This window comes from Mirounga leonina, unplaced genomic scaffold (genome assembly GCF_011800145.1).
Source record: "Mirounga leonina isolate KUSES-001 unplaced genomic scaffold, KU_Mleo_1.0 Mir_92, whole genome shotgun sequence".
NCBI classification, from domain to species: domain Eukaryota; kingdom Metazoa; phylum Chordata; class Mammalia; order Carnivora; family Phocidae; genus Mirounga; species Mirounga leonina.
The window spans coordinates 6,830,130-6,850,097 of NW_023270852.1; the positions used below are offsets into that span (position 1 = coordinate 6,830,130).

At 39.5% G+C, this 19,968-nt stretch overlaps 2 protein-coding genes across 9 annotated transcripts in view; one reads left to right on the forward strand and one right to left on the reverse strand.

Moving 5' to 3' along the window:
* The window catches only part of RNF141 (ring finger protein 141), a 37,568-nt gene extending 26,026 nt beyond the window's left edge, over positions 1 to 11,542 (forward strand). The window contains exons 5-6 of one of the 2 annotated variants that reach the window (XM_034995160.1): positions 1,536 to 1,643; positions 11,342 to 11,542. In XM_034995160.1, coding sequence (XP_034851051.1) covers positions 1,536 to 1,643; positions 11,342 to 11,378 — 145 coding nt within the window. In that variant the 3' untranslated portion in view covers positions 11,379 to 11,542. Of the gene's footprint in view, positions 1 to 1,535; positions 1,644 to 7,041; positions 10,211 to 11,341 lie in introns of those variants that run through there. The other variant, XM_034995159.1, reaches the window with a different exon arrangement.
* A 988-nt stretch (positions 11,543 to 12,530) lies between these two features.
* AMPD3 (adenosine monophosphate deaminase 3) overlaps positions 12,531 to 19,968 on the reverse strand; it is a 47,049-nt gene continuing 39,611 nt past the window's right edge. For all 7 annotated transcript variants that reach the window (XM_034995557.1, XM_034995559.1, XM_034995556.1 and 4 more), the window contains 5 exons: positions 19,801 to 19,964; positions 18,564 to 18,684; positions 17,249 to 17,422; positions 15,551 to 15,661; positions 12,531 to 14,476 (listed from right to left, as the gene is read on the reverse strand). In XM_034995557.1, coding sequence (XP_034851448.1) covers positions 14,300 to 14,476; positions 15,551 to 15,661; positions 17,249 to 17,422; positions 18,564 to 18,684; positions 19,801 to 19,964 — 747 coding nt within the window. In that variant the 3' untranslated portion in view covers positions 12,531 to 14,299. The remainder of the gene's footprint in view (positions 14,477 to 15,550; positions 15,662 to 17,248; positions 17,423 to 18,563; positions 18,685 to 19,800; positions 19,965 to 19,968) is intronic.

Below are 19,968 nucleotides of genomic sequence, written 5' to 3' on the forward strand. Positions count from 1 at the left end.
ATATTTAAGCAGTCTTTTCTCTCAGTTTTCTCCCCAGAGCATCATGCGACCTTCTTGTTACACACACACTCCAGAGGTATTTTTTTTCCTACCTCCACAACTTCGTTTATTCACCTAGAATGTCCTCTGTCTGTCAAAGTTATGTCACTTTTCAACCTCATCTTTCCAACAAATTTGAAATACTCATTTGTTCCTTCTTAGCACTTACTACTTGCATATTTGACATTTGTTTATATTCTTTTTTATATTCAAATTGACAAATTTTATTTTATTTTTTTTTTAAAGATTTTATTTATTTATTTGAGAGAGAGAATGAGATAGAGAGAGAGAGCATGAGAGGGGGAAGGTCAGAGAGAGAAGCAGACTCCCCGCCGAGCAGGGAGCCCGATGCGGGACTCGATCCCGGGACTCGAGGATCATGACCTGAGCCGAAGGCAGTCGCTTAACCAACTAAGCCACCCAGGCGCCCCCAAATTGACAAATTTTAAAGTGGTATTTCAATGTCTTGTATATAGTAGTATAAGCACAGCAGGGAATAAAGCCATGCCAGAGATATACCTCCTGCCTTTAAGAAGTTTATGGTCTAGTGGCTATACTTTGAAACATTTTGTGTTTGCATAATTATGAAAGTAATACATGCTTAATGAAGAAAACCTAAAAATTGTAGAATAGCATGAAGGATAAAAGCAAATTAAAATCACTTTAAGAAACATTTATTGAGAACCTAAGACAAACTGCCTGTATTCAAAGAACTTAGAGTTTGTAGGTAGACCAACCAATTAGCAGCCAATTAAAATGCAATATTTAAGTCCTTTAATTGAGGCAAATGTTGGTTTTGAGAGTAGAGAGAAGATATTTTGAGCTGAGTTACTGAGGTTAGGGTTTACCAGACTCATAAGGATATTCCAGGAAAGGAAAGTACCATATGCAAAGGCACTTGATTCACTCAGGGGCACTCTACACTGAGGATGGAGTAGAAGGTTCAACATCTCTTCCCAAGATGAAAGAGCTCCTTAAGGACAGAGAAAGACAGGAAGCAAACTTCCTACCTTTTGTATTTCCTGTAGCACCTGATTATTAAGACTAAGTTATTCTTTCATTTGTATGCCCATTATCAGCATCAGCATGGTACAGTCCAAGGGCAAGGTCCATATTCTAGAGAGTTTTGTATCCTGCATGGCAAGTAAATCTTCTAACAGTTGAATTCATTTATATAAATGTGATATGATTAAAATCGGCTATTATTTTCAGAAAGATCTGAATATTTCCAGTTTTTGTTTGTATATTCTTTTTAATCTTCACAGTATTTATCTACTATCCAGTTTTTCTTTATGGAATTTGTCCCTCTGTGTACTTCTTCCTTAAATACATTTGTTATCCCTAAGATTTAGTCTGATTTTGCATGCAAGTCCTGTTTTGCTTTATACTGAGGGTATATAGATGTTTGATAATGCTTTCTAAGGCAATGGAGACAAAGTTTAAAGCATAATGACAACAGAGAATATTTATGTTCCAGCTCAGTTTTCACATTGCAGGGTGAAGCAGCTGACTGATGAGGAGGAGTGTTGTATCTGTATGGATGGTCGAGCTGACCTCATCCTGCCTTGTGCTCACAGCTTTTGTCAGAAATGCATTGATAAATGGTAAGTTATCTGCTACCCTCATGGGACAGGCAAAGGTCAAATGGGAAAGTGTATATGAATAAACTCCCAAAAAATACAAAAATATTGTAGTTAAGTATAAGAAATTTTGTTCTTTAGTACTCTGAATTGTACGACATGCTTACTCCTCTGGTTAAAAATATTTTTATATTTAAAGTTTATAAAATGTGGCAATGTGTCTTAGTTCTGGCAGTTTACTTTTTTGTGCCTGACTTGAGTCCAGAATCACAAGCTTCCCTTTTTCTTCATTTTTCTCCTTATTTCTATATTTTTCTTCTATATGACTAAAAGGAATAATATGAATCCTTGAATATTGATTATTGGACCTGGAGGGAACTTTAGAGATCAGCTAGTCAAGTTCATTATTTTACAAAATAAGAATGAAGCATTTAGGTGAATTTATAATTAACATACAATAAACTACATATATTTAAAGTACAATTTGATATGTTTTAACACATGTACATACCCATAAAAAAATTACAATCCAGATAATGAACATCACCCCAAAAGTTACTTTGTGCCCCACTGTAAAGTCTCCTTTCCAACCCTTCCAGTCCCCAGATAACGACTAATCTGCTTTCAGTCACTATAAAATAATTTGGATTTTCTAGAATTTTTATAAATGAAATCATACAGCATGTGCTCTTTTTTTCATTCAGTATAATTATTTTGAGATTTATCCATATTGTAGCATGTTATCAGTAGTTCCCCTTTTTTAAAATATTTTATTTATTTATTTTTAGAGAGAGATAGAGAGCGTGAGCGGGAGGAGGGGCAGAGGCAGAGGAAGAGGGAGAGGGAGAGAATCCTGATCCCACGACCCTGAGATCATGACCCAAGCCGAAATCAAAAGTTGGATGCTCAGCCAACTAAGCCACCCAGGTGCCCCACAGTAGTTCCCTTTTTTGTTGCTGAGTAGTATTCATTGTATGATATACCACAGTTTATTTATCTAGTCACCTGTTATGGACATTGGGTTGTTTCCAATTTTTGGCTATTACAAATGAAGCTGCTATATACATTTGTGGACTGGTCTTTTTATGGACATATATTTTGTTTTTTTCTTAAATACCTAGAAGTAGAATATCTAAATCATATGGTGGGTATATGTTTAACTTTTTAAGAAACTGCCAACTGTTTTCCAAAGTGGTTTACCATTTTGCACTCCCACCAGCAGTGTATGAGTTCTAATTGCTCCACAATCTTGCCAATACTTAGTAGTGTCAGTCTCTTTTTTTTTTTTTTTTTTTTTTCATTTTAATTCCAATTCCGGTGTAGTTAGCAGGAGTGTTAGTTTCGGATGCAAAATATAGCAATTCAACAGTTTCATATACTATTCGGTGCTCATCAAGATAAGTTACTCTTAATCCCCTTCACCTGTTTCACCCATCCCCCCACCCACCTCTTCTCTGTTAAGTATGGTCAGTCCTTTTAATTTTAGCCATTCTAATAGATGTGTTGTGGTATCTCATTGTATTTATAGTTTGTATTTCCCTACTGACTGATGATGTTAAGCATCTTCTTATATGCTAAATCTGTATGTCTTCTTTGGTGAAGTGTCCATTCACATCTTTTGCCCATTTCTTTATTGGGTTGTTTTCATATTAAGTTTTAGAATTCTTTCTGTGTTATGACTACATGTCCTTTATCAGATACTTGACTGGCAGATGTATTCTCCCACTTTCTGATGTGTCTTTTCATTCTCTTAAGAATGTCTTTGAAAGAGTAGAAGTTTTTAATTTTGATGAGGTCCAGTTTATCAGTTTGTGATTTATGCATAGTGATTTATCTAAGAAATCTGTCTAACCCAAGGTCACAAGGATTTTCTTCTATTCTTTGGGAAGTTTGATAGTTTTAGGTTTTACATTTAGGTCTATGATCCATTTTGAGTTAATTTTTTGTATATAACATGAGGTACCAATTAAAATTCTTTTTTTGTCTATGGCTACCTGGTTGCTCCAGCACATTTTATTGGAAAGACTATCTTTTCTTCACTAAATTTCCCCTTCACCTTTATTGGAAATCAGTTGTTGAAATACACGTAGGTCTGTTTCTGGACTCTGTTCCATTGATCTGTTTATTTCATACCAATACCACACTACCTTGATTAATGTAGCTTTCTGAGTCTGAGTCTTAAAATCAGGGAGTGTTAGTTCTCAAACTTTATTTTTGTCAAAGTTGTTTTTGGCTATTCTAATTCTTTTGCATTTCAAAGTGAGTTTTAGAATCAGTTTGTCAGTTTCCACAAAAAAAGCTGTAAGGATTTTGGTTGGAATTGGATTAAGTAAATAGATCGATTTGGAGAGTGTTGACTTCTTAACAATAATTGGGTCTTCCAGTTCACAAACACAGTATACATCTCCGTTTATTTAGGTCTTCTTGCATTTCTCTCATCACTGTTCGTAGTTTTCAGTATTGCGTATCTTTGACAGATTTATCCCTAATTATTTTGAATTTTATACTATTTTAAATATATTTATTTCAATTTCTGATCATTTGTTGCTAGTATATAGAAATACATTAGACTTTTGTGTATCAAATCTTGTATTCTACAAACTTTTACTAAACCCATTAACTAGTTCTGACAGCTTTTTTGTAGATTCCATAGGACTTTCTTGAATGTCTGAACATCCTTTTTCAAAGATATTTTTTCTGGATATAGAATTCTAGACTGATACTAGTTTTTCTTTCAGTGCTTTAATGATGTTGCTCCACCCTCATTTTTCTTGCCTTGTTTCCCATGAGAAATATGCTATCACGTTTATCTTTTTTCCTCTGTAGGTAATGTTGTCCTTTTTTTTTCTTTTTAAGATTTTATTTGTTTGAGAGAGAGAGAGAGAAATCATGGGGCTGAGGGGGGAGGGAGAGGGACAAGCAGACTCCCTGCTGAGCACAGAGCCCAACTTAGGGCTCAGTCCCAGGACCTTGAGATCATGACCTGAGCTGAAACCAAGAGTCGGAGGCTTAACCAATTGAGCCACCCAGGCACCCCCAGTAATGTTGCCTTTTTTCCTCTGGCTGCTTTTAAGGGGTTTTTCTTTATCATTGATTTTGAGCAGTTTAATTATGATATGCCTTCTAGTAGTTTTCTTCATGTTCCTTGTGTGTAGGCTTCATTGAGCTCCTTGGATTTGTAGGTTTATTGTACCATCAATTTTTAAAAATTTTCAGCCATTATTTTCTTAAATATTTTTTTCTGTCCTCTCCCTTCTTCTGGGAAATCATTTTCTCTGTATTTCATTTTGGATAGTTAAAATTGCTATGTCTTTTCAAATTCACCAGTCTTTTTTTCTGCAATGTCTAACTTGTTATTCATCCCATCCAATTTATTTTTTACTTCAGACATTATAGTTTTCATGTCAAGAAGTTTGATTTGAGTTTTTTGTTTTTTGTTTTTTGGGTTTTTTTTAAGATTTTATTTATTCATTTGACAGAGAGAGACACAGCGAGAGAGGGAACACAAGCAGGAGGAGTGGGAGAGGGAGAAGCAGGCCTCCCGCGGAGCAGGGAGCCCGATGCAGGGCTCAATCCCGGGACCCTGGGATGATGACCTGAGCCGAAGGCAGATGCCCAACAGACCGAGCCACCCAGGCGCCCCTGATTTGAGTTTTTAAAACATCGTCCGAGTCTCTACTTCATCTGTTTGGTCTTTCCTCTAGTTTTTAATACATAGAATACAGTTATAATAACCATTAACTTTCTTGCCTGCTAGTTCTAACATCTGTGTCCGCTCTGGATTGGTTTTGATTTTTTTTCCTCTTCATTTGGGGTTGTATTTTTCTGTTTCTTTTTATGCCTGGTAGTTCTTGACTGGGTGCCAGACATTGTGAATTTTACCTTTTTGGGTACTAGATATTTTTGTATTCCTATAAATATCCTTGAGCTTTGTTCTGGAATATAGTTACTTGGAAACAGTTTGATCCTTTTGGGTCTTGCTTTTATGATTTGTTAGGACCAGAGCAGTGTTTAGTTGAGAGCTAATTATGCCACACTAATGAGGCAGGACGCTTCAGAGTACTCTGCTCAACGCTCCAGGAGTTATGAGGCTTTCCAGTCTGTCTGGTGAGAGCAGGCAATATCCCAAACCCTGTGTGAGTTTTGGGTACTGTACCTTCAAATCCTTTTGGGTGATTCCTGAGCCTCAAGTAGTTTCCTCACATGCGAACATACTCTAGGGGGACCTTCAGTAGACTCCAGAATTCTCCCTTTGTGCAGCTTTCTGCACTTAAGTACTTCAGTACTCTGCCCTGTGAACTCTAGCTGTCTTAGCCTCCTGAGAGTCTCAGCTGTGTCTCTTCAACTCAGAGAGTCTGCCAGGCCCCAAGTGGGCTTCTCCTGCTTGCTCCGCAGCCTAAAATCTCTCAAGGCAATAAGCTGGCGATATTATAGGGCTCACCTTCTTTGCTTCTCATCCTCAGGGATGATTGTCCTGTGTTGTCGATGATGTCCAGTGTTGAAAGCCTTGTTTCATGTATATTTCCAGTGTTTTAATTAAGTGGGAAGATAAATCTGGTCCCTACTGGCCAGAAGTTGACTCTTAAAATTGTGACTTTTGTGCACAGAAGAGAACATATAATTATCTTAATAAAATATCTCTGAGGAACCAGAAATGAATCTGAATAATATATGCCAGCTCTAGCTTTCACATTCAGTTTTTGGAACAGATTTCTAAATTTTTGTACAAAAGCCAAAGAGTAATTGATACAATTTAATTACTTTAGTCTCATATTTCACTGAGAAATGAAGAGAAAAACATTTTCCCTGCATGACGTGTTTCTGGATCAAATATGGTATTTTTGAAATTTCCAAAATAATATTTGTCGAGACAAAAAAAAAAATCCCTTCGGAAAACATAATCTCATTCAAGTGATCATATGTAAGTTCTTTCCCTATCAGAAAAATTATTCTGCTGTAAGGTTCATCTTCTATTTTAAACCTTGAAAGCTTCCAGTCCCTTGTTTGTAGCTGCAAAAGATAGGGGAAAACTTAAATGTCCTCTGCAGGAGACTAATTAAATGAATTATGGCCTATCCATACAGTGTTATGTTTAAAAAGAACCGATAGCTCTAACATGTACTGCTACAAATGGCCTATAAGATATATTGGCAAGTAAAAAAAAGCAGTACTATATATATACACACAAGTCTAATCATGCTTAGTCTATTTCTAAAAGAATATGTAAGAAACTACTAACAGTAGTTGCCCCTGGGGTAAGAATTAAAGATTGGGGTGGAAAGAAGAGATTTATTTTTCACTGTATACTTTTATTGCTATTTACTTTTTTTAAACCATGTACATGTATTACTTTTCAAACACACCTGTTTTTTTAAAAGAAGAAAAAGAAAACAAATTGTTCTTTATTTGACTTCTCTGATAGGAGTGATCGACACAGGAATTGCCCTATTTGTCGCCTACAGATGACTGGAGCAAATGAATCTTGGGTGGTGTCAGATGCACCCACTGAAGATGATATGGCTAACTATATTCTTAACATGGCTGATGAGGCAGGCCAGCCCCATAGGCCATGACCTTGGAGTGAAGGTCTTCTGTTGCTATTATGAGCTACAAACATTTTGGTCACGGGAGAAGAATGCAGGGATATTGTTGCACAGACACAGACATCAATTTTCCCTACCCTCTTATTTTCGCTATTCTGACAATTGTTCCATTTCTTTTGATAGACTTTCCATGTCTTCCATTTATAGTAAACTAAAATTTGCTACTGTTTTAGACCATATTTTTCTATTATTTATCTGTTCTAATATATATTAGAACTAATTGCTCTTGAATTCTTTGCTGAGGTAACAGCAATACTTCCAGAGGCTTCTGAAACACTGTTTTTCAGGGCAGGAGTATTCTGGAATCTATGTAGTTAGGTTTAAAATAAACCTTGAATGTCAAAAAATTGTAGCCATCTGAGAGAAAATTTGAAGTGACTGAAAATGTAGAATACATCAAAGTGCATGTTACTACTTAAATTAGTCTTTCTGCTGGAATCTAAGGAGTGTGTATGCCCCCTTGTGGTTAATTATTGCTCCTTTAATAATTTTTACTTGAAATGATCCACAGTTATTTCATAACTTTAGCAGTGTGTTTTGGAACTACATGTTTTTTACTCAAGTCTTTTTTTTTTTTTTTTATGCTGTATAATTTGGGTGAGGACTATAAAGCTGGGCATGATTTTGCCTTGTAAATGGATTTCTGCTGGGGAATCTTGGCTGTTCTGGAAATGCTTTCCCACAGCTAGGAAACTGTTCTAAGTAGCTTTTGATAATGCTCATGCATCTTGGAGTTTCAGAAGGAAATTTTTCTTCATCACAGATCCTGAATTTTACATTTTCAAATTATGATAAATCATTCAATATTGGTTCATGGTGCTTTTATTTTCTTAACTTGAAGGCATCTTTCTGAGGTCTCCAAGTCTTCAAATTTCTAATATTATTAAGAGAGAAAATAGGGTATAGCCTTTTAAACATATGTACAATAAACACCTCTGAAAATTAGGAGATAATTTGGCTTTCTGCTGTTTCACTGTACTTCCTTTGAAATACTGAGAGAGTATAGTCATAATGGAATTATGATTTTCAGTGATATTTCATTTTTTTTAATTTTGCTTATAAGATAAAATTTTTGTTTTATGTTAAGCATTAACATTTTAGCATATAATAAAACTAGAACCTGATGTCTCCTTTAAAAGGTATGTTAACATTCCATGTAACTTTTCTGACTTTTTATTGGTAGGTTGCAGATATTACTATTTTCCAAAATACCAAAGTATACAGTTTAAGTTGCTGCTTATTGATGACAGAATTTTTGGATACTAGGATTTTAATAGGCATGCAAATTAAATAATTGATTTCTATAAAAAATGTCTGACCAAAGGTAGCTTGATTTTACCCAAAAAATATTGATAACTAATTGGTTGACATTTCTGATGGGGACAGCTCAGTACCAAATAGCTAAACACTCACTATGGATGTTTATACAGGCAGGGTACCAGGGGCTCTATCATATCAACCTGGCAATGCACTTGATGGTTTGTGTGACCTTAAAAAAGTCCCTTCTGCTGCTTTGTAGGTTCTTTTAGAAACTGAGATTTCATCTGTGGTGTTTTCATATTTTATTTCAGCAATAGAACTTTTTTTTTTTTCAGGTAAAATCTTACTCAGAAGCCCTGCACACACATGCTATACCCCTCCCCCCACACACACACACTACCCCTCTATGTGAGTCATGTTTTATTAATATAAATTTCCTTATGTAAACTTTATATACCATAATAAATATTATAAAGTCAGCCAATAAAAACATGTATAAATGCATTGGCGATATCCAGGATATTGGAATTTAGTGAGTAATATAGTTGTATGATGGGAGTTGTTTTTTAAATTAATTTTTTTTCAAAAAAAATTTTTTTAATTCAAGTCAGATTTGCAGAACCTTGACTCTCCTCCATGAAGTCTTAGTATTCCATGGGACATATTTTGAAAACTTTAGGATAGATGATCTCTGAGATCTTTTTCCACCTCTAAGATTCTAAATTGTCCTTTTGGATTAGACTTGCTGAGTCTAACTCATTGCCTAATTGAAGAATGTTTCTGAAAATGAACAAAGTTGCTGTACATGTTTTTGGATCTTTCCAGGCATAGCCTATGATCTTATCCCCCGGAATCCTTCATCTTTCAAGGAATTATTTAACAGTAAACCCAGAGAGACTCGATGTTGCCCAAACCTTTTTACTTTCCAATATGAGCTCCAGGATACTATCTGGTCTACTGTGAAATAGAAAGTGTTTTTATTAGTCTTATTAAATAAATGAGCACAGTTTTTTGCCCACTCCATTAAACTGGGTGATAATTCTTTAGATGTGAATGTTACATAGGTTCTACTATTACAACTAATCATAAAAGTTGTAAATTTGTTTAATGGATGAAATGTACACTTTTTGTATTCTGTACAGCTTTGTCTTTTCCAAATATGAAGTACTTAAATGTACTTACTAAGATAGGAAATATGATGTGTGCCTTGTAGGATCTGTGAAATGTTTTCATGAAGTCTAAAGAATTTGTTTTATAAGTTATGAAGTTTTCCCTATCCTAACTCAGTAACAAGAAGTTTACTCATACTGTAATGCTATAGAACTTTAGTTTGAGAAAATGTACTTGACTGGGTACTGAATTTAGAAGCTGAAAATAATAGTATCTGCTTTATTCTTAGGACAAACTGATATATTGTGCAATAAATAATCTTTAGCAAGTAAATTTTAGCTCACTGGAGAGACTTTTTTCTTACATAGTTTCACATTGTTATATACTAAATGTTTATATTCCTTAGAGAACTATTTTGTATTGTGCTCTGGGGAGTTGTAATGTTTGTGTGCTATGTTTTAAAATTCATTTCAAATTGGATTCAATTTCCTTATACCTGATATATATCTGGGTTATAAGGCTGCTTGAAAATATCTTTTGGTTCCGTGATTTTTAACATTGGAAAGTTGGATTCATTAAAAGGCAGTCTGAAGAATTTGCATTTTTAACTGTTTTTTTTCTTCATTAGAAAAAGTAAGACAAGCTTACTTTGTCTATCCAGGAATAAGAAAACTATTTGGAGATTAGGGAAATCAGCTGATCACCCACATTATGATGGGCAACATAATGACAATATGATATAATATATATAATATATATACAATATAAGTCTATATATATATATATACAATATAATATAAATAGTTGACAACAGACTTTCATTTGTTCTCATGTCTTTTTACCCTGTTGGACAGTAAAAAATAACAGATAAAATACTCCACCCTATATTAGTTTTAATGTTTACTTGTAAAATCATTTCCAAAATTAAAGAATATAATTAGAGAAGCAAGGTAGAATCTTAGTGCTGAGAAGAGGAAAGCCACTTATAAAAAGGAATGGTAGTTTATAATTGAATTTGCTGATGTACATCATCTTGAAGAAGTACACATTTTGGTATCAAGAAACATAAAAGCCTCCTCAGAGATATATTTTGATAATCTTGCAGCTGTTTATAGCCTTACTCTCTGGCATCCTCGATCTTTCTGATAAAATACTTATTTAGTATTTTATCAGAAAGTATTTAGTATCTGATAAAATACTTAAAATTTCCAAGAAACTATGTTTTTCTGATTAGTGTTCCTTTCATTGCAGTTAGTTACACTTGTTCTTTATAACAGTCATAGTCAGGTATCGAGTGCTTAGGTATATTACCAACATACCACCTTCAGTCGTGTCTACAAACCCCAAAAAAGATGAATATTGTTTCACTCGGAAACAAGTAAAGAGGAAGCCAGAAGGATGTGCTTGCAACTGTGCTTTAATCCAAGATAAGAGGAAGTAAAGGCCCGGGACAGGCCTTGGTACATACCAACCCAGGAGCTGTGATTTGTTTTCATGTGGCAAAGAGCAATGTCATTAATCATTTCAACAATGCAGTTTGAAGTAACACATACATGAACTTGAGCCTTTTAGAGTAAGGGATACATGCCTCAAAATTTGTTCTTTCAGAAACATGAGCTAGTCAATATGTGTTCTGAGGACCTCTAAAGGGGTGTCCCTGAAACTTTTTCAGGAGGTCTAGGAGGTCAAAACTCTTTTCATAATAATGCTAAAAAATTATTTACCTTTTTATTTTCATTCTCTCACAAGTGGACATGGAGTTTTCCAGAGGCTACCTGATGTGTGATATTGCCACAGATTGAATAACGAAGCAGATATGAGAATTAAGCTCTCTTCTATTAAGCCAGATACTTAAAAGATTTGCAAAATTAGAAAACTCTGCCACTCCTCTCACTAATTTTTTTGTTTTGTGACCTATACTTATTTTTCATTAAAAAGTTATTTATGGTAGGGCGTCTGAGTGGCTCAGTCATTACGCGTCTGCCTTTGGCTCAGGTCATGATCCCGGGGTCCTGGGATCAAGTCCCACATCGGGCTCCCTGCTCAGCAGGAAGCCTGCTTCTCCCTCTCCTCCTCCCTCTGCTTGTTCTCTCTCTCTCTCTTTCTCTCAAATAAATAAATAAACAAAATCTTTAAAAAAAAAAAAAAAGAAAGAAACATGAGCTAGTGTACATTTGCCTTTGATTCCAAGTGTGAACACAAAAGAAAGTAGGGATTTACCGCCCCCCTCCCCCAAAAGGCCAATTAGGTACAAAGATGTGATAAAAGTGCAAAGCGCTATTGAAAAAGGTGTCTGAAAAGTTTGCAGGACTGGTAAAATCAAACAAGTGTTAGCTGAATAGACTAAAGTAATATCCAGGGAAAAGGAACACAGGTGGCTTTGCTCAGGAACTGTCCAGAGCAGAAGTTAGAGGAGAAAGATAGCAAAGGTTTACCTTCTGGGTCTAATGAGCTTCACTTTAAAAATTTTGAGTATTTATTGTGAATGTCATCCATGTCTGAGTCTTAGTAAAAGATAAATTAGTAGTTATTATTGATAACTTTTCATGATGCCCCATCTTTTTTTTAATGTTTTTATTTCAATATAGTTGACACACAATGTTACATTAGTTCAGGTGTACAACGTAGTGATTCAATTTCTCTATACATTATGCTTTGTCACCACAAGTATAGCCAGCCACCATCTGTCACCATACGGTGCTATTACAATATTATTGACCATATTCCTTATGCTGTGCCTTTTATTCCTGTGACTTACTCCATAACTGGAAGCCTGTATCTCCCACTCCCCTTCCTATGTTACCCATCCTCCCACCCCTTCCCTCTGGCAACCGTCAGTTTGTTCTCTGTATTTATTGGTCTGATTCTGCTTTTTGTTTGTCTATTCATTTGTTTTGTTTTTCTTTAAATGGTATTAACTTGAAATCATTTTAAATTATTGAGCCACAGTCCTAACAGACTTTATTTAATAACTAAAAATAAATACTTGGTACAGATAAAATGACAATGAAAAACTGTACAATAATTGCTGTGTTAGGACAAATGTGTACAAATGGGGGTTTTTCAAAAATAATGCATAAGATATGCACGGTTTTCAGTCAATTTCATCATTGGCTGGAAGAGCACACATGTCTGCCTAATAAAAAGACTACATTTACTGTTCTGTATGCTAAGTTAACCAGTGGAGGGGATGAGCATTATAAAGTCACAGGACAAGACAATCTAAAATCAAATAAGCGTCTTCACAAGCAAAAATAGAGTTCTTCTAAGTCTATAATAATTCAGAAGGGCTTCTCATAATCTGCATTTGCCCACAGAAATAGACAGAAGGGTCTTAGAGCAACTTGTTGACTACTTGGAGCACGTGTCCTTAAAAAGTTGCCAAAAGAGAAATTCATTCAGTTATTCAATGTACATTTATTGAGCACCTACTATGTACCAGGCACTAGTAACACAGATGAAGAGTATATTGGTAAAGCTTAAATTCAGATTGGTCTTAAAAAATGCTTTCTGATGAATCACTAAATTCTACCTCTGAAACTAATAATATATGTTAATTAATTGATTTTAAATTTAAAAAAAAAAAATGTTTTCTACCTGGCCCCTGGGACCACTTATATCTTCTGAAGAAGTCTGCATGTTAGATAAGGGAGAAATTACACCTTCAAAAAAAAAAAAGCAGAGGTTATAGTGATAAAAAAAAATCTAACCGTTGTGAGGCCTAATGGAATAGTGGGGAAAGGACTGGATTAGGAGTGGGGAAACTAGTTCTGGTCCTATTACTTATTATCTTTGTAACCTCAAGCAAATTTCACCTCTCTGGCCCTAACTCTTCATAAGTAAAATGGTAATTGGGCTACAATCAGAATATTGGAACCAAAAGGAACAGAGATCATCTAACCCTATGTTTTCCACAGTCCTTATAGTTCAAATGAAAATACAAAGAAGGCCCAGTGTAACAGTGATGACAGCAGAGTTGCTTTGAAGAAGGCAGCACCCAGAACCTCCCCCAGCCCTGGAGGGGGATTCACAGAACAACATTTGAAAACCACTCATCTAGTCCAAACCCTCACTTTTCAGATGAGAAAACCAAGACACAGAATAGGAGCAATTGGTTCAGTGTGCACATTTGGCTTCCAAAATAGAAAGGAGGGTGGAGGGCTAAATAAAACAGTGTAAGAAATTCATAAAAAATGCAAATTGTCAAGAAGGAAGTTTTCTATTTTAACTCTCTCAAAGTAGTTCCTTTATGAAAGGGAGCTTTGAAATTGGTTTTGCTTAAGGCAGCCAGCCAGCCAGAGGCTGAAATGAACAACTACCAACTAGCCTGCAGGGTCTATAGAGGATTTTGGCAGAAAACCACACAGACCTCATGTCAGTAGGCACTGGACCTTGGAAGATCCTGGCCCCAACAGTGCAAGCACTAGCAGTTTCAAGAGAAATATGTGGAAAATTTGGAATGAGTACAGACAAGTGTCCAGCTCCCAAATCCCCAAGGAGGAGTCACCATCTATTACTCAGAAATACTGACAGAAGTGGGCATGCTAGATCTTAAAAGTGAACGGTGCAACCAAAATCACTAGTTTGAAAGTTCTTTAGAGGCATCCTCTCCAAGGAGGACCGTCCTAGTTTGGTATCTTGACCGCTGTTAATCACAGCAGACTTGAAATTAAACCAAAAAGTTAAAATGCATGTCCACTGCTGGACCTATTGGGTCAGAGCTGTGATCTCTTCTGATTTCATGGCATCAGACAGGAAGCTGAGCTCATTGCATAGGGTCTCATATCGGAACGCCATCCGGATCTGAGCAACATTTGTCTTTCGAATATCATTTCCTTCAGGTCCTTCTTTATAATAATTTTGTCCCAGAAACTTTTGCTTCTCCTGTAGAACCAGAGAAGTACAAATGAAACCATAAACCTTAGGTTCACTTTCTGTATTCACACGACAGCTTTGACATTGGCCACACCAAATCAAACCAGTGCCCCTGAAGCTGATCCTCTACCATGACATGGCTCCCCATGGGGTTCTTAAAAATTCCTCCTGGCTTCTGTGTCCTCAAGGATGTCACCCTGACACCCACATTCATTCCCTTCATTTCTGACTATGCTTTCCTTGATCAGGAGACAAAAATAAGACCCCCAGTGCTGCTGGCAATAAAGAAGGCATGATGAAGGCGTGAAGACTGAGTCCCTCCTGAGAGCCGACAGGGGCAAACAGGTGTTTCTGGGGAGGCCCAGTCTTAGGAAGCAGGTCTGCACAACTGAATCTTGAACCTTAGCTCTTGTCTGCCTGAGCATCCAATAAGAGCAGCACCAGTGCAGCCTCTTCCTGTACCAGTGACGTCACCCAGGGGAGGGCCCCGGCAGCCTAAGACACCGCGTTCTCAACCCTGGCTCCATATCAGATCACCTGGGAAGTTGTACTTACTGATGCACCGGTTCCATCCCTACGATTTTTCATTCAATCTAGGTACTACTCACTCTCCAAGAAATACTAAGTGCCTTTATGTGCCAGGGACTATTCCAGGCTCTAGGGATATAATGCTGAAAAAAACAGTCTAATGGAACTCCTGTAATGGAACTCACATTCTAGAAGGAAAGACAGGAAAACATAACTACATATTACAATGTCAGTAGTAATAAACGTTATGAAGGAAAACAGATAAAAAGGATAGAGACTGATGGCAAGTGGGGGGCTACTGTAGAACGGTGATCAGGGAGGGCCTCTCAGAGGAGGTCACGTTTGAAGAGAGCTCTGAAAGGGTCAAAGAGCAGCCTTGAAAATTCAGGGGTCTCCCCAGGTTTCTCTAGGACCTGAGTTTCAGTGTGACAGACACCCTGCTTGTTGTGTTCACTGATCTCAGTGCCTAGAAAGTGCCTGGCCTGCAGCGGGCGCCCACTGTACGTGTGTGGCAGGGACAGGGGGGACGGAGGGCAGCACCGTCACGGCCCGTACCTGATGCGAGAGTCCGCTCTGCAGCACGCTGTTCCTGGCGATTTCACACAGGTCACACGTGCTCAGCTTCCACACTTGAGCTGCAATTGCATATTCTTCCATAAGGGCTTCCTAGATCCCCCCGAAAGTAAATGTATTAGATGGTAGGATATCCCTTTCAATCCTTCACATATCTCCAAAGCTAGAAACCTCAGACAGACATTGCAGATTTAATTTTTCCTTAATGTCTGGCACCCGGATAACCGAACAACATTCCCACCCCACGCCCCTTAAATGATGAACTCCTAAGAGCATTTTGGGCAAATTCTCGGGTTTCCCAAGAGAGCTATATCAAAGAACACCTCCACATCGATTTGTTGACCAGCACATGTTTGAAGCCCTGTGTCAGTCATGCGGATGCCTGCCTCGGTCTGCGACAGTCTCCCTGGTCATGCACATGTTAAGTACATGCCCTATAGCTTTGCTTTTTATTGGACATCATTTTCTTAAGATTGTCCAAAATCAAAGTTAATCCAAGTAAAGTATGAAGAGCAGAGATGGAACATAAAATAAGAATGAGAAATGATCAGGTAGTGAGACAGTAATCGCAAAAGGATTTAGGTTTGAGTTGTGCTTTCACTTTATCTCCTAGGATATGAGATGTCTGCGGTTGATCACAAGCTCTTCTGTTACCTCTTGGACGCCCCACTGCCTCTGTAACAGAGAGCAGCAGTTCTCAAAGTGCGATCCAGGGTCCCTGAGGCCTTTTGAAAGGTCATCCCTCTTCCAACTATGTATCTTTGTGAGGCAAGATTTTCTTCATATACTTTGATAAAAACAAGGCATCACAACAGATTGAATGCAGATGCAGATATGAGAATCCTGCTGTCTTCTATTAAGCCAGGCATTAAGGAGGTTTGCAAAAATGTAAAACAATGCCATTCCCAATGCCATTTTGGGGAAATAGGACTGTTTTTCATAAAAATTGCTATTTATGTTACCATGTAATAGGTTTGTTAATGTAATTTTTAAATGAGTTAATATTTTTCAGTTTTGCATTAGTTTCTAAAATACACTTAAATATCACTAGAGATAACTTATGTAGTCAACAGCTTTCTGAGGGTCTTTAATTCTTAAGAGTATAAAGGGGTCCTGAGACCAGAAGCTTGGAGAACCTGTCCTAGAAGACTCAGGCACTTCTGTTTTTACTAGTCAATGGCTGGTCCCCTCTTCACCTCTTCCCTTCCTCTTCCCTTGCCCCACAGATCCAAAGTATTATAATAATAATAATAGTATTAACAAAATGTTAGCTAACATTTTGAGTACATGCTGTATTCAGACACTCTATTAGACTTGGGTTCATTATCTTAATGAATCCTCACTATAAAGTAGACGTAGACATAGAGACAATTGCATCCCTGTTCTACAGATGAAGAGGCAAAAGATAAGAGATCCAGTAACTTAACCAACATCACAGAGATAGTAAATGCTAAAGAAAGGGAAAATAGGGCAAAAAAATTGAGCTGTTCCTTCGAGGGTTCAAGAACTCCAAAGACAGGGCTCCTGGAAGGAATGCTTTTCACTCACCAGGAGCTCACCTCTTGCCTTCACTGGGCGCCAGCCCCCATCCCAAAGGCAGAACTGAGCGTTCGCTCTGGTGCCTGCAGTGTGGGGGGGCAGGCCAGGACTGGGGCCTGCTGGGGCGCCTAACATCCTCACCTTTGTGTAGTGGAACTGCATGGGGTCATCGGTGGAGAGAGAAACATGCAGTCCCTTGTGCAGGAATTCCCTCAGAGGGTTTTTGGAATATTCAAGGAACAGACTGTTGTTGCTAAGAGGAGACATGGCAATGGGGATCTGAGCAAGGTAGTAGAGATACTGCAACACCGGACTCTGCAAAAGAACCACCAGACTCAGGTGACGAGTGCCAGAGAGGGGAGGGAGGAAGGGAGGGCAGAACCCCGGGAGACTGGGTAGTGTCTGTGCAATTCCCTCACCAAGCCCGAGTTCCCCAAAGCCAGGGCACCCAGACCTCCCCCTCCCCTCCCCCACCTCTACCTTCATCTCATCCACCACATGCCCCTCTCCTCCTGGGCTGCCCTCCGCCCCGTCTTGGCTCCAGACAAGACCCAGCTCAGGGCAGGAAGGCAGCTGCAAGGCCCCAGGCTGCCCCCAGCCCACATACTCTGCTCCCCTCCCCCAGGCACTGCCCCCAGTGGGTCAGCCCGGGAGATGCCCACTTTTGTTGTTGTGCTGCTTTGACCACAAACATTCAGGTTGAGTCCATAAACACTCCGGCTCCTCAGAGATGGGAAGGGGCGGGCCTGACAAGGCTAGAGTGGTTTTCTGATGTAATACCCGCCCCCCACGGAATTGTGACACACCGTTAGACCTCCCCAGGATCAGGGCTCAAGAGGAGTCTGAGCAAACATCCTTCTTATGGAAGTGATCCAAAATCTGGAGAAAACCAAATGGGCAGAGTTCGTGGTTGCATTATTTACACAAGCGAAAAGTTGGATGGACTCTGTCTAACAATCGGAGACTAGTTGAATCAGTTATAGACCTTCCAAGCGGTGGGCCATCCTTCCAACAGCCTTTAGAATGAGGACCATAAATACTATGTTGCAGCACAGAAAAAATGCTTATTCAAAGAGAACAGAAACAAAAAATCTGTGCTTATAAGCACGTTAGAAATAATGCTTTGGTAAAAAAAGAAGAGAATTCTAAATACCAAAATGCTAATAATGGCTACTTCTTTTAAAGTAATAGCAATAAGGGTTTGTTTTTTTTTTTCCATTTCTCCATCTTTTGGAAAATCCAAATTGTGATGTGTTTGATTATATTCCTTTCATAATTAAATATGAAACCAAGATGACAACAGACAGCCTGACCCAGAAAAAGGCCCCGGCCTTTTAACGTCACAGGTGAGAGCCTCTCGGGGGCAGACAGGAACCCAGGTGATCCCGCTCCTCCCCCAGGGAGCCCAGAGCAGAACCATGCTTGCAGGGTAGGCTTCCGTGAGGGGCCTGGTTACCTTCTTAAGGAGCAGCCCATGGGAAATGTTGTCAGCGGTCAGGAAAGCAGACACCAGGTGGGTGATGGAGCCAGCCTCCCCACAGTGAGGCCGGAACAGGAAAGTGCTCAGGCCCCGTTCCCTGAAGAAGTGAGGCTCTTGGTCAGCAAGGACCCCTGGTCCAACCTACTTGGGGCCCCACAGGCTTGGGGCCTGTACCCCTAGCTCAGGGCCTACTCCAGGGGAGACAGTTGCCCTTGGCAGAGTCAACACAGCTGCCAGAGGGCACTCTGGAAACTACCTCTCCCAAAATACAGAGCGCCAGGTCCAGAGATCTTCAGAACCAAGAGATACCACCCCCGGGGAACAGAAAGGGGACCGAGTGGTAGAAAGAGACCCTGCTTTGTCCCCATTCACGCTTCACCAGGCCTTGGAGCCCAAGTTCACAGACCTTCAGAGCAGCAAAGACTATGAGAAACCATCAAGTTCAACCACTTGGTCATAAAAATGGGCAAACCCAGAGCATGGAGTCAGGCGTTAGAAACCCCCGGGCGGGTCAGCAGCAGAGCTAGAACTCAAGCCCCCACCTGCAGAAGCTCAGCCTGGACTGCCCCTCCCCAACACCAGGCAGTGGCAGTCTCCTTTCAATCACAGTCCATCCAAAACCTTCGTACCCACAGACTACACTGGCTTAGGCTGAGCGAGCGGGGCCCCGTGGCCCAGTAGGGGGCAGGAGGGAGGCTAGACTTGCAAGGGGGGGAGCGAACAGCTCAGTGTCAGCTGCCCCCGGGGGCACCCGGCTGCCCCCGGGGCACCCGACTCCCGCCATAGGCGCCCCGTGTGTGTGCATTGGTGGGAATCCGTGCAGGTAAGACCATTGGCCGGGAGCGCCACGTGGGCATGGATTTAGTCTGTGTTGTTCCCTACTATATGTCCCGTGCCTGGGACAGTGCCTGTCACATAGCTGGTATGGTAATTTGTTACATGCATCAGTGCATGTGTGAACACCGTTGGCATAGTGGAAAGAACATGCACGTGTGTTGGCACATCCCATGTCTGTGTCATCCTGGAGATGGACAGGGACACATGTCCGTGCTGGGGGCCGCGGGTATGCACATGTGTGTACAGGCACGGGTTGGGCCGCACTGTGTGTACGACTGCGTCTGGGGTCCGGTGGCCTGCCTGCACGGGCCCGGTGTGGCGTGCTGGGTGTGAGGCGTGAGGGCACGCGGGCGTGTGCAGGACCGGGCTCGCCCACCTGCGGAGGTTGTTGAGCACCATGATGTTGGCGTACATGTAGTAGAGGTAGTAGCTGTAGGGCGGGTTCTGCTCACTGGTCCAGATGTCTGGGTTGGGGCTCTTGTCTGAGAACATGTGGTCGCTGTGCTTGGACTCATCATCCACGCTGTCGAACCCTGTCACCTGG